General features: G+C 37.7%; 1 protein-coding gene across 1 annotated transcript in view; it reads right to left on the bottom strand.

The window, feature by feature from the left end:
- Positions 1–13,844, bottom strand: part of GALNTL6 (polypeptide N-acetylgalactosaminyltransferase like 6) — a 478,352-nt gene that overhangs the window by 279,967 nt on the left and 184,541 nt on the right. Inside the window, exon 3 of the mRNA XM_037389745.1 lies at positions 1,390–1,528. Coding sequence (XP_037245642.1) covers positions 1,390–1,528 — 139 coding nt within the window. The remainder of the gene's footprint in view (positions 1–1,389; positions 1,529–13,844) is intronic.

Here is a 13,844-nt window from a genome sequence, read left to right as displayed (position 1 = left end):
CGAAATCACCCCTCCCTTCAGAGCTCAGAATGACCTTAAAGGACTACAGTGAGAAGCTTAGAGAGGCGTAGATTGCCTTTCCTGTTACAGACAGAAAGCTTTACTCTTCGTATAAGGGAGCCAAAAATTACAGAACATGAAAAGCAAGTTATGTTTGCTGAGAATTGCATGACTATTTTTAGCCCAGTAGTTATTTTTCAGAATAATCTTTATCCTATTTCTCTTTAGGCAATTACTACCATTAAGGAACAATACCATTATCTAACCTGCCCAAATTCTGCAAGTGCTTTTCATCATTGTTCATTCTGTTTTTATGTAATTCTACACTGCTGTCCTGGTTTCAGCTGGGATAGTTAATTTTCTTCTTAATAGCTGGTGCAGTGCTGTGTTTTGGATTTGGTGTGAGAACAATGTTGACAGCACACTGATGTTTATAGTTGCTGCTACGTAATGTTTATATGAAGTCAAGGACTTTTCAGGTTCAGCCAAGGAGAGGGCTGGAGGGGGATAGGAAACGGAGGGGACACTGCCAGAACAGCTGACCCCAACTAGCCAAAGGGATATTCCATACCATACGATGTCATGCTGAGTATATATAACTTGGGTGAAGACATTTGGCATTATAGTATTTCTCTTCCCAAATAACCATTACACGTGACGGAGCCCTGCTGTCCTGGGGATGGCTGAGCACCTGCCTGCCCATGGGAAGTGGTGAATGAATTCCTTGTTTTGCTTTGCTTGCACATGCGGCTTTTGCTTTACCTATTAAACTGTCTATCTCAACCCACGAGTTTTCTCACTTTTACTCTTCTGATCCTCTCCCCCACCCGAGTGTGGATGGAGTAAGCAAGTGGCTGTGTGGGGCTTGGTTGCTGACTAGGGTTAAACAACTGCATATATCAGCTGTATTATTAGCACCTGATAAGCTGTAGCTATTGGATTGCTTTCACTTTTTATGTAACAAAACCAAAAGAAACATTTCGGGAACAGAGGTCCAAACGTTTAGCCAAAATTTTTATGCCACTTGTCACCCTGCCCCCTAGCCCCAAGGGCTGCAGCGATTACCAAATAAGAACCTGAAAAAACTACGTGAAATGTTATTTACTGGTACCTAACAAATCACTATCCAGAAATACCATGAAAATAATTCTGCAATTAAGGGACCTTCTGTAGTCTTAACATGTTACTAATAACATGAGAGGTCACTTTAAAAGACAGATAGAGCAAATGATTTAACAAAAGTGATAAATTTTCCATTTCCTATTTAATGGAACAGTCCCTTTTTGTCAGCATAGAGTCTATGTTTGACCTTCCAGGAAAACAGGTTATTTAGAGATATACAAAGATAAAAGCTTAGAATCAAGTAGTTCAAGAAAAAAAATTACATACTTAGGATGTCGGATGTCTGGCAGGGATCGTTCCAGTGCTATATTGTTGCTAACAAATATGTTGAAGCCATTTTCCCTATAAGCAGAATCATCATGGTCTTCCTCTGTAAGAGGGTATGGCTTTCCATGTTCACCTTTCCCTACAATGAAACAAAACAATTATTTACCTCAAACTGACAGCACAAAATAGACTACAAAGAGAAAAATAAGTTAGACTGAACTTCAATTAGGACACCGCATCTGGACCATCTCTAAGGAATTTCTTGCGATGTCTTTAGTGACACTCACGTTACTCCCAATACAAAAATACAAAGGAGGTACAAATAATAGGACTCAGAAGTCCCTCTGAATTCACCCAATTCATCTAGCTTTCCTTCTTTCCAGAGACACAATCAACTTAAAGCTATTTTATACATAAAAGTTTGAATTGTAAATTAAGCTAAGATCTTTCTGCGTCACAATCAAGCTTTCACAGCAAAATTATGAACAAACGGATCAGTTCCAGCAATATTCCTTATGATTGATACAAGGAAACCGATTACTCGGTGAACTCTACATTTTAGCAGTCAGAACACCCGCACACCCTTACAAAAACAACTTTAACATTTGAAGTTTAGTGTCCAATTTTCCAGAAAAAATGGTAAGGAAACCAAATGTTTTGCTCTGGGCTCTTTGAACACCCTTGCACTCCAACAGACCAGCCAGATGTATTCAGTACTTCTAATGTCTCAGCACTGCTGATTTGGTTTCAGAAACCAGTTGATTTGGTTCCCTAAAGAAATCATCTGCTTGTTCACTGGCAAAGCACAGGCTTTCTACTCCAGCTTTTTATTCCCAAGTTAGTTCTCCTCATCAGTCACTTGGCTTGTTTAGTACCTACCTCAGGCAACTATACCTCTCTCTCTTCCAGTCAGAGAGCAGAGAACAAACAAAAACACTTCAAAGAAAATCAGAAAATAAAAGCCTTTGCTTCTTCTCAACTATTTTTATTCTTCTCATTCTCACAGAAGATGAACTCCAGGAGTTTCTAAGCCGTTCATAGCTACTCAGGTTCTCAAGAAGACACACTTTCCTCTACATCTAATCAATCAGCTTATAACCTCTGGCCCTCTCCCTCTGAGCCCACTCACAAGAAAATACTTCCTTTTACCTGAGCTCTTTTAGAGAAATTAATCAATTTCTCAGCTGGATTTTATAAGTGACCAAGGACACCTGATCTTCAGCTAATCAGGAGCAGCTGCAGGAGGGGATGAAGAAGAAAGCAACTGCGAGCTGAGAGAGTCACTTAGTGGTATCCTTAAAGCCCATGAGCCTCTTGCAATGCTCTGTTTCATATTGCATACACACACAAAACATTAAAAACATAGAATATGCAATTAAAAATACTGTAGTTACTTGATTATAGAATTCTATGCTGATAAAATAATAATTCTTTTATTTCAAACTTTGTGCATATAGCTACAGTTTCATTTAAATACTTTGTGAAATAAGCAGTGTTACTTATTAAGGGAAAAAGCTTGTATTATGAAACACTCTTTGTTTATGCTGTTTCATTACTAACAGGTATCTTTTATTTTCAAACACCCCCAAATGCACATAGTACACTAACATAATACAAAATCTGGGACTAAGTTTCTATGTGAGTCTTTACAATTTCATACTAAATATCGGGAGGAACTATAATATTAAAGGAGCAGCTGATGAGTCAGAGCACTACTCAAAATTCAGTAGTACAATTATATCAAATCTGTTTCATAATACAGTAACAATAAGCTAATGTTGTTCAACCCCCAAGACACAGAATTTGTAGTCCCTCTCTTTCAGCACGTGTTCTAAATACACCCAAGGTAACTATTTTGATTTGCTTTTAAGAAAAGATTTACCCAGGTAGTTTCTAATAGAACGGACATTCCAGAATAAACTACCTATAAGGTCGTAAGACATATAATTGCTAACCAATGTTCTTACAATATAATTTTCTGTATATTCCAGCTAGTCACCATGTATGAAGAAAGGTGGATTCCTTGCTTTACTTTTGTTCAAAGAGTCCATTTGTCTATTCAGGAGATGACTGGTTTTTTTAATACTACAGTTTCTTCATAGTGAAATTGAAGACAAGTACTTTTAAAGTAGCCTTCCAACTCTTCCTCACTAAGTAGGCAGCAATAAGCGCATAAGCCAAAAGATTAAATATCACAGTTGTTATCTAGGGCAACTCAGGAAGGGACTGAACTTTTTTCATATGGTGCTGCAGAAGTATTTGACCAATTGCAGTCTATAAATTGCTATTGCACTTATATCGTAAGTTGGCCCATGAGGTGCACTAGAAGTTGTGAAGCACGAGTCTCCTAACACTATATCAAAATATACACAAAGAGCATTAACAGAGGCCTCTGAGCTTTTATGAATCCCATGAATGTATCCCCTACCTTCTTTGCTTGCTCTTTCACCCTGAAGCTCCTCCTGATTACCTAGGGATCAGGTGGTGATCTACCAGATTCAGCTGAAAGCAGTTGGCTAATTTCTCTAAAAAGAGCTCAGGTAAAAAGAGACCATTTCTTATGAGTGACCATGGGAGAAGAGAAATAGAGAGCTCAAATGTTAAGTATTAGGGAAAAAAAATTAGTACAACTTTTGGATAATCAGTAGGCCTCAAGGGTTCTGTTTATACAGAAAATTGCTATCTGTGAGTCTCCTCAGCATTACAAATTATCATAAGCACATTAAAACTCTTTCCGGTCACTGATTTGTTTTCCTAGATGACTGACACTAATTGCACTGCACACTGGTTTGGAGCAGGACTATCCAAAAGTTTACCTAAAATGCCAGCGTGACAAGGGGAAACTTCACAATGGAAGAGCAGCAAAATTCTGGTGAAAAGCATCATGAAGGAATTTAACATCCTGTTACTGGCTACAGAAGGGTACTTTAAACTCATTGATAGACAGATATAAGCTCTTCTATACAGTTTGTTCTAGTGAAGGCAGCATAGCAATTCAGAAAGTGAATCTGGAATATAAATTACTGTAAAGAACCAAGAGAGTAAAAAAAGTCTGACTGAATTTTTGCCTGTTTGGGTTTAGAAGTAGGCTGACCCAAATGTGATGCATAAAACCAACCCAGCACTAAGACTTGATAGTAACTCACTCTGAGGCTGATTTACAACCGCTACATAAATAACCCCATAAATTAAAGGACAATCCAAAGTTTTAGTTCACCAAGAAAGGAGGAGGAGAAGCCAAACATCCTGTGTCAAAATGCTCCATTGCATGGGAACCCTAACAGCACTGTTTAATTCATGCAGAACTGTCTAACCTTGTGACTACAGGTTTATTACACTGATTTTTAACTCAGTACTCAATATATGCAACATTTCAAAAATATGCTGGTGGAGGTTTTTTTTCTTAAAATACTATGATAGTTTTGGAATTGACATCTCTACAGTATTTAGTATTTTTTATTGTATAATACACCATCTCAAAATGTTTCTCCATAGGTACTCAGATTTTTTTTTAAAAAAAAAAGTAACAAAAGATATTACATCCATCCAGATAAAGTACTGGCTTCACCAAATATCAGACACTCTATAAGGCTTTTTTATTCCCGCTTAAGGATGTTACTGTCTCCTAGGGAACAATACACTCTATACCTAGCTCTAAAGGGTTTAAGTTTTATGCTTGACAACTTGCGATAACTGATAGTTCAAGGACACCTCAGTTAAAGCACCTTCTGCTTATATTAAATACAGACACAGCAGCAGGAGAAAAAACCCTCTTGTTCAACAGATGGCACAAATGGAAGAGGATTAAGTGAGACAGGAAAACAGAAAATCATTCTGCATACTCAGTACAAATGTGTAATAGCAGAATAATGGGATGGGTATAGTTGCCAGGTATGAAAATTACAAAGAGAACAGGGATATTGTTGGTAAAATTGATCAGCTGTAAATAAATTCGAACATGCAACAGGAGTTCTGCACTACTTCTGCATGCAATGGATAGGGGACTTCACCCAAAATTACAAACCACAAAAAACACTGCAGCAGGTTTTGGCTTCAGGGTCTTATGGATTTTGGTTTTTGGGTTTGTTTTTATAATTCAGATGAACATTATTTAAAATTCAACAGGCATGGTAAAAAAAATGGTTTTGCAATATAAGTTAAAGCAAGTTAAGCAACTGTTTGACATCTTAACACAAAACTAAGTGGATAAAGAACATAACCACTCTCTGAGGAAGAACTGTGTACAAATCTGAATTATTTACTATTTATACTCACTCCTATTAGTTTACTCAGTCAAGACTTGACAGTCACACCAAGTCAAGACTGTAGTTTGAAAAAAATTAAGTACACCTTTTAATTCCAGCATTCAAGCATCCTTTAAGCCAATAGCATTTATAATGGGGAATAAGAAGTCTCCACGTGCTAATTGCTTTACTAAATAAAAGGAGTTTATTTTAACACATGAACGTACAAATAAGTAAGTCTTCTTACTTACAGTGCATCTTATGAATCTGGATATTTCTGCCTTTTTAAAAAATATATTGGGAATTTTGTCTGCTACCTTTACATTTTTAATCCAGAATCTACTACAGTGTTGTCTGTGCACATCACATGTAAACACAGAGCTCTTGTAGTGAGAACAGATATCTTACCCTAGAGCAACATATCAGTACAGAGCTGAAGTCCCATGGGGGGAGAGTGATTGTATTCTTAGCAAGGGTAGACAGAGGAACACAAATTCGAAATTAATGCAGTTACGCACCAGCTTAAAAAAAAAAAGTGTAAAAGGGGAAATAAAGATCATCAGCTGAATAAAAACATTGAGTCAGACATCATCTTTCACCTTCTTGCCACGTAAGCTTCTACACAACAACCTTTTATGGTCCCCGATGGGACAGTCAGAGTGTAGCCGACCAAGTCAGAGGGCAAAAGCCCTGTTTAAACTCATGTGTAGTATCTTTTACATAATTTGTGAATCTCCCTACAGCACAGCTGTATACAAGTTTGCCATCTCATGCTATGGAGATGGACTTTGTATTATTTTGATGAATAAGTATAACAGATTATCAATTCAAGCTGCCACCATGTTCTGCTCTTTTAGGAAGTGAATTTCCATTTGAGTGCAAACAAAATAATTTTCTTCATTTTTCCCTATCCTCACAGACAGGAGGGTGGGGTGCAGTGCATCTGCTAAAATACTGGTTAAATTATTTTGAACAGAGAGGTGATTTGATAAATGCACAAAATAAGGATTTTTTTCTTTTTTAAAAGTAAATGTCTCAGATTCTCCTGGAGTGTCTACACTTGGTGGAGTTCTCATCCTGTTTACAAATTTTGTATAATGAAACCTTTAGAATACACACAGGTGAGCAATTTTTATGTAACATTAGTTCAAGAAGTCAAATCAGGGACTAGTACAGACTAGTCCTTGGGGAAAAAAGGGAAAAAAGTAAGTAGTTTTATCAAATCACTTTCTCCTTTCATACTAGGAAAGGAACTACTTGCTTTGAACAAATGCCTTTTGTGGTTTTGCATGTTTCCAGTAAAAAGTATGAAAACTTTTCTTCAGTAAATGTATGAATTTTCTTTGCCAATTTGTTATGAAGAGAGAAAATTAAAACTCTGCATGTCTCACATGAAAGTAATTGCCTTCATATCAAATGGGACTATCCAAGCAGTAAAAAAAAGTGTGTGTATATATACATTATTTCTTCTCAGACAGAAAATACAAATATTTTTCTGACCATATGACTAGTGAAACAATGGGATGCATAACCTAGGGAGCTGTTGAATCCATGAATAGTCAAGAAAGAAATACCATCCCTCAGAGACGATTGATACAACCTTGGTCATCTATTGAGTTTGATCCCAATCTTAAATTTCTATGAACTCTGTGAGAAATAGGAGGACGACTGGGGATAAGTTGGTGGAATTTCATTTTCCCCTCAGAGTCAATAAAACCTGTAACAGAAACTGAAATATATTTATCACAAGCCTGTTCTACTTTTCTACTCTGAGTATTCCACTAGTTGCATAACTTCATGAGCCTAATTTATAGGAAAGCAATTTAATTGGTTTTATATCAGTGGAAATAGGATTAAAAATACCTACTGGTCCTATTTTTTTTTGCTACTCTACCTAGTAACAGCTTAGAAAGACATTGTAGTAAGACCTGAAATACTTTTATTTATTTATTACATAACTGTCAAGGTCTGAGGCAATATAAAAGGCTTTTCATTAGCATTACAGATACAGCTGTAATCAAATCTTACCTATGCAATTGGGAAGAATAAAAACCCTGTCATGGAAATCCTGAACAATACATTTTCAAGCAAGACTGAATTATTTACTTACAAACATATAACAAAATTTATTTACTACTGTTTCAAAATTGAACTATTACAGAAAACAAAAAAACCAGAATTCACTCCAGTTTTCTGGTAGAAAGCATTGAAATTCCTACTGCTTTATTAACCTTCAGATAACAGTAGCATATACTGGTTTCCTTTTCAAGGACCATGCAGTCCTCAGTAAACGATGTAGAAATGTTACTAGGAGTGAATATGAGGTGTTGTCCAGATTGCTGCTACAGTAACATGACAGCCAGCTGGAGAAATATGAACTCAAATGCTTCTCTCTTCAGGAATGGTTTTATACAAATAGCATAGGTTGGGAGAAAAGAGGAGAAAATTTAATTTTAGATTTTGTTATTTGACTGCCTGCTCAAATCCAGAACTGAAAAATACTAAAATACAAGAACAAAAAAAACACCAGAGAAGAATATGCTCCGTCAAAAATGTTAAAGGGTACATTCATACTGTACTGTAGTTGCATCTTTAGATTATTGCTTGCTTATAATTCACATGTGAAAAAATGAAAGGAACTTGCTGCTAACACAGAAATCACTTATAGCAGTGATGCATTTCACCATTCCTCAACAGGAACAAATCTGTACTGGGTAGGGGGTACATAAAAAGAGCATTTCCTGGAGAGGAGATGAGAGGGACAAAGGGGAACCTCTGAAATGTACTTATTTTAGATATGTCTGAGAAGCATTTCTGTAAAAAGAAATGCATACCAATGTGAAAAACAACAAAAAAGTAAAATTCAGCTTTTTAACTGCATTAGATGTAATTTCCAGATTTCCATAGACTAACTAGACCTGGGATGACTCTTCATGTTAACCTAAGATCATAACTTCTGTGTCAGAATGCAAGCAAAAAACCAGCAAAATATTTTTTTACGAGTCTATGAAGTACATTAAGGGCATGGCAGTGCTTCATGTGCTCTTCTTAAAACCTGAAACAACAAAACTGCTACCAAAAGACACAGTGGTGAGGCAAGGCAGCTAAAAGAGCAGTAGTGATGAATGAAGCAGCATAGCAAGCAGAGCAAAAACCAGCAACATCTGGCAGAGTGGCAGATGCCCCGAGTTGCAGCACCAAAACTCTGGCAGCTTGAATTGGACTTTGTTGCCTCACAGGACTGCACAGTTTGCAAAAGTATGGAAGGTTTTAGTGCAGGAATGGGGAACAATCAGCTGGCCTAGCTGCTGCCTTGCCAAAAAGGACTGCAAAATTATTGTTTGTTATACTTAGGGAATTGGCCCTTACATGTTATTTTTTTTATCTTGAATAAAATATTGTTTGCTGAGTCAATTAATTGGCAAGAAGAAAAAATGAGCACAGTGCTCTTGAGGTTAATTCTTGCAGGTGTCTAGGAATTTTACTAGACATCACTATTTCAACATGGCCTTTGCTGTTGGCAGTTGTGTCCTGTCAAGAAAGGTGCCTTATACAGCTGTTAGAACAACCCAACACTGCTTATGATAATTTTTATATCACTGATTTCATTGTGGTTATTTGAAATCAAGACACTGTGCTTTATGTTAATATGTGTATTTTCTCAATCAATAATTAATCCCTTAATCTTACAGCCTGTGCTTTATGGAACATTAGAGTAGTGTATCCCTCACCTTTATCATCCATTTGAAACAAAAAAGCAGTCTCTGAATTTCCAACATATGCATTGCGGAGTAAAAACAGTGTGTGTGGGAAAAGCGATTGCTTTAAAATACATCATGAAGTTAACTGTGTTTCAGCAGAAGAGTGACTGCATATGAACTCTGATAAGTAAATTATCTGAAAGCTTGAACAAACACTTCACAAAAAGAAATAAGAATATTTTTTTAAAAAATCTATGCCTTTTAACACTTGCTGCAAGTACTACAATGGCTTGGCAGGCAGGCAGACTCGCTCTACTTCCTCTACCACTTTAATAAGTCTAGAAAAGAGAGGAAGAATAGATCATGCTATTTTGTATGTCCAGTGTATTTAGAATGCCAGTGTGCAATGCAAGATAAACAGCAACACATGCTGTTCTGATACGAGTTGCCCTATCACTACAGCAGAGCAGCAATATCCTCAGTAGCATTCTGGAAGCTAAGCTGAATCTAATCATAACTCTGTAGCCAAGGGATGCACAGTACATCTTCCATTTAGTCTAACTACTTATCACCAAATACCACAGCCACCAGAATGCTTTTTTCATTTAATGTTAGAACAGACTGGCTGTACACCATTAATCAGAGCCAAACACTGAATGAGCAAGCATGTGAGAAACAGAACTCAACCATAAAAAAGGCTTCACAGTTTGGTTTTGTAACTGAACAATCTGCTAGGATAAAAAGAACCTTCTATGGAACAAGATGACCTGAAAATAATCTACAAATAGCGATAAGGTGTTTGCTTCGGTGCTCAAATAAATTAATTCACACAAAATGCATCAAGAATGGCATTTAAATAGTCTCTAGTACCAGTGGGTATAATCAATGCACGTGTCCAAGTCAATCTCTCAGAAAAGCTCAAATTAATGTGTTATTAACATGGTTTATACAGGAACTAAACAGCTTCACAAAGTAAATGCAAAATTACAGTTATGTAGGTACAGTTTTAGAAAGCCCCAAAATACAAAATGATAGGGTTCTAACAGCTGTGATTAACCCGAGACTTTTCCCTCCCCCTCTTTTTTTCTTCATTTTGAAATGTATTATAACTACGTGTCATTTGTCACATACCATCACAGGAAAACAAACAGGATTTTTCCAAGGAACAAATCTATTAATAGGTTTTTTTGGTTGGTGGTTTTTTTTTTTGTTTTTTTTTTTTTTTTTCCCATGAATTCAACCCTAACTAGCTCTAGAAGCTGGCTTTGTGGCTGTTGCACAAAAGAGGGAATAACCTGTAGAAAATGAATTTACCTATGTATGAATCAACGGCATGCAAAAGCACAGTCAATCTTGCAGTAGAAGCACTACATGATGTGTGCCCTACAGAGGAAGAATACATGAGCTGTCACAACTCCCGCTGAATTTATAGTTAGACTGCAAGACCCCTATCAGAAAAAAAATATAACCCCCCCCACCCTTACATACAGAGATAGTAAATATTCACAGCTAAAGTTTGAGGCAGACCGAGACACAAGAACTATGCCACCTGACTCCCCACATGGTGACTCAGTGACAAGGCCATCCTTCTTCCTTCCATAAAGCTGAGAAGAGTGCTTATAAGCAAGTAGAGTTTGAACACTCAGGGCCAAGAAGGCAGCTTCCTCAGGTAGTACATTTGTGTTCTATTGCTGTTTCAGGTACACCTGAATCTATACACTACAAAATACAGTGCCGTATTTCTCAGATGATAATTTAATATGAAACTGAAGCTGAACATGCAAATAATTACCTGGTTTAATAAAAAACCAGACAACCCAATCCTCACAAATTCAAAGACACTAAAATTATCCTCCAGACAAATAACATAAGCCCAGGGAACTGTACTAACATGCTAAGATATAGCAAGGTGCAGTTATGGCGGATAAACAACTGAAACTCAAGTTATGTCACGTTCTTGGGACTGGTCTACCCAAGTCATTTTGCTTTACTTAAAACACATCTAAAAACACTTTGAATCTCAATGCTGCTCCTTCCATGTTTTCTTTTGGCAAATCAGACACATTACTCTTCTGAAAACTGTTTCGATACTACATACACTGCTGCATATACTCAGTTACCACACCTAGTGACTGCCTTTCCCTCTTCTTCTAAGATACACTAATGCTGCAATCATTACTATTGCCTTTTATAATTAACTTTGTAGTCTAAAACACAATCTTCATTTGAAAGAGCCTTATGACTGACTGACATTCTTGGGGTAAGGAGAACTAAACTTAATGCTTGACCTGCTATGAGCATGGCTCTACAAAGACCTTTTCCTCCCTTGCCATTGATTCACATCTTTCTGAATAACAGGAGTCTAATTAATGCCAACTATTTTTCAAATCCCTGACACAAATTTGAGTAAATTTACTGTACTAAAGCCAACTGAAACTTCCAGTCAATATATACTGTGGAGTCAAGCAGAGGCAGATGTGGAGACTTGAAAAATTACCTTCAGCCATGAATTGAACAGATTTTCAACTAATTAGTTTTAAAATATTTTCTATTCAAAAGGAAAACACATCACCTACAGAACATAGCTAAATATTTATGTCAAGGCCACATTTATGCATAATTTAGCAGGAATCCACATATGCCCTTTGGGAACATTTTTGAAAAAGTTAATTTACTGAAAACTGATGTTTGGATTCAGCCAAAACTATCTGCTGATAATTTTTTTTTCAATTTTGTTGCTGTTTGGGTTAAAAGAAGCAAATAAAAAATATGTTTTGAAAACGAAACTTTTGAAATTACAGTCTCTGCTTTTCAAAATCTTATATAAATGACAAATTAACTAACATTATCAAAGGATAGATATCCGAGTTAAAAATCCTGTTTGGGAACCAAAACCTTACTTTCTCATTTTATCAGACACAAAAAAATTTTCAAGTATCAACCTGCAAAGTCTTACACACAGATAGCTTTAACTTTAAGATGTACATGAGGCAACTCCCTAAAAATTTATTTCTTGCTGAGAAAAATTGAAAAATGCTGAATTCCAATTTGCAGATTCATGATGTATTTACACAGCACAGGGTAATTCTCAATTCTACTTTTGTCAGTATGATCAAAAGCCCCTCAATAAATCCAGTTTTTGAGGAGACTGGAGGGTATCTTCAGCAACCATGCTAAAAGAGCAAGCATACGCTTCCCTAGCCCTCCATAACCACAGGTAACAGAGGAACAGGACATAAAACAGACTAACTTAAATTGTAGGCTTTGTTTTAGAAGCATCACCAGAAATTCCATTTTTTAATTTGTCAAATGTATTTGAACCTGGAAAAGCAGAAAGAAATTATTTTTCCTCATATTTTCCAGAGGAAAAAAACACCACCTGTCTATTTTGTTGCCATTTATTCAACTCTGCATTAATTTGACATGCTTTAACTTACAGAAAGTGTTTCTGCACGTTTAATTTAATTTTTCCTGTACTTTCTTTGATAGTAAACATAGATCTTTAAAAATAGTTAAAAGCCTCACTGTGTATTGTTACAACTAAGAGAAGTTATGACAGAGGACTTGGACTGGATAAGAAATGGTGTTCCACTGTGGTGGGTTGACTGTGGCTGGGTGCCATGTGCCCACCACAGCTGCTCTATCACTCCCCTCCTCAGCTGGACAGGGGAGAAAAAAATACAGTGAAAGGCTCATGGGTCAAAATACGGACAGGGAGAGATCACTCGCCAATTACTGCCATGGGCAAACTGGACCAGACTCCAAGAAAAATAATTTATTGCAAATCAGAGTAGAGTAATAAGAAATTGAATCAAACCTTAAAACACCCTTCCCCCACCCCTTCTTCTTCCCAGGCTCAACTTCACTCATGATTTTTTCTCTCAGTGGTGCAGGATAACGGGGAACGGGGCTCCAGTCAGTTCATCACACGCTGTCTCGCCTCTCCTTCCCCCTCACGGGGAGGGCTCCTCACACTCTGCCCCTGCTCCAGCGTGGGGTCCCTCCCACAGGAGACAGTCCTCCATGGACTTCTCCAACATAAGTCCTTTCCACAGGCTGCAGTCCACAAACTGCTCCAGCCTGGGTCCCTTCTATGGGAGTGCAGTCCCTCAGGAACAGACTGCTCCAATGTGGGTCCCCCATATGGGGTTGCAAATCCTGCCAGCAAACCTTCTCCCTTGTGGACTCCTCTCTCCATGGGTCCACAGGTCCTGCCAGGAACCTGCTCCGGAACGGGCTTCCCACGAGCTCACAGCCTCCTTTCGACACATCCACCCGCTGTGGCACGGGGTCCTCTGTGGGCTGCAGGGGCACAGCCTGCCTCACCGTTGTCTTTGCCACAGGCTGCAGAGGAACCTCTGCTCCGGTGCCTGGAGCACCTCCTGCCCTTCCTCCTGCACTGACCTGGGTGCCTGCAGGGCTGCTGCTGTCCCATATTCTCACTCCTCTCTCTACTCCCTCCAGCTACAATTTTGTTGTGCAGTACCCTGGCACCCCTGCACCGCTCCCC

This window comes from Falco rusticolus, chromosome 1 (genome assembly GCF_015220075.1).
Source record: "Falco rusticolus isolate bFalRus1 chromosome 1, bFalRus1.pri, whole genome shotgun sequence".
In the NCBI taxonomy this organism is placed as follows: Eukaryota; Metazoa; Chordata; class Aves; order Falconiformes; family Falconidae; genus Falco; species Falco rusticolus.
The sequence above is the reverse complement of the archived record's forward strand: the minus strand, read 5'-3'. Positions and strand labels throughout refer to the sequence as shown.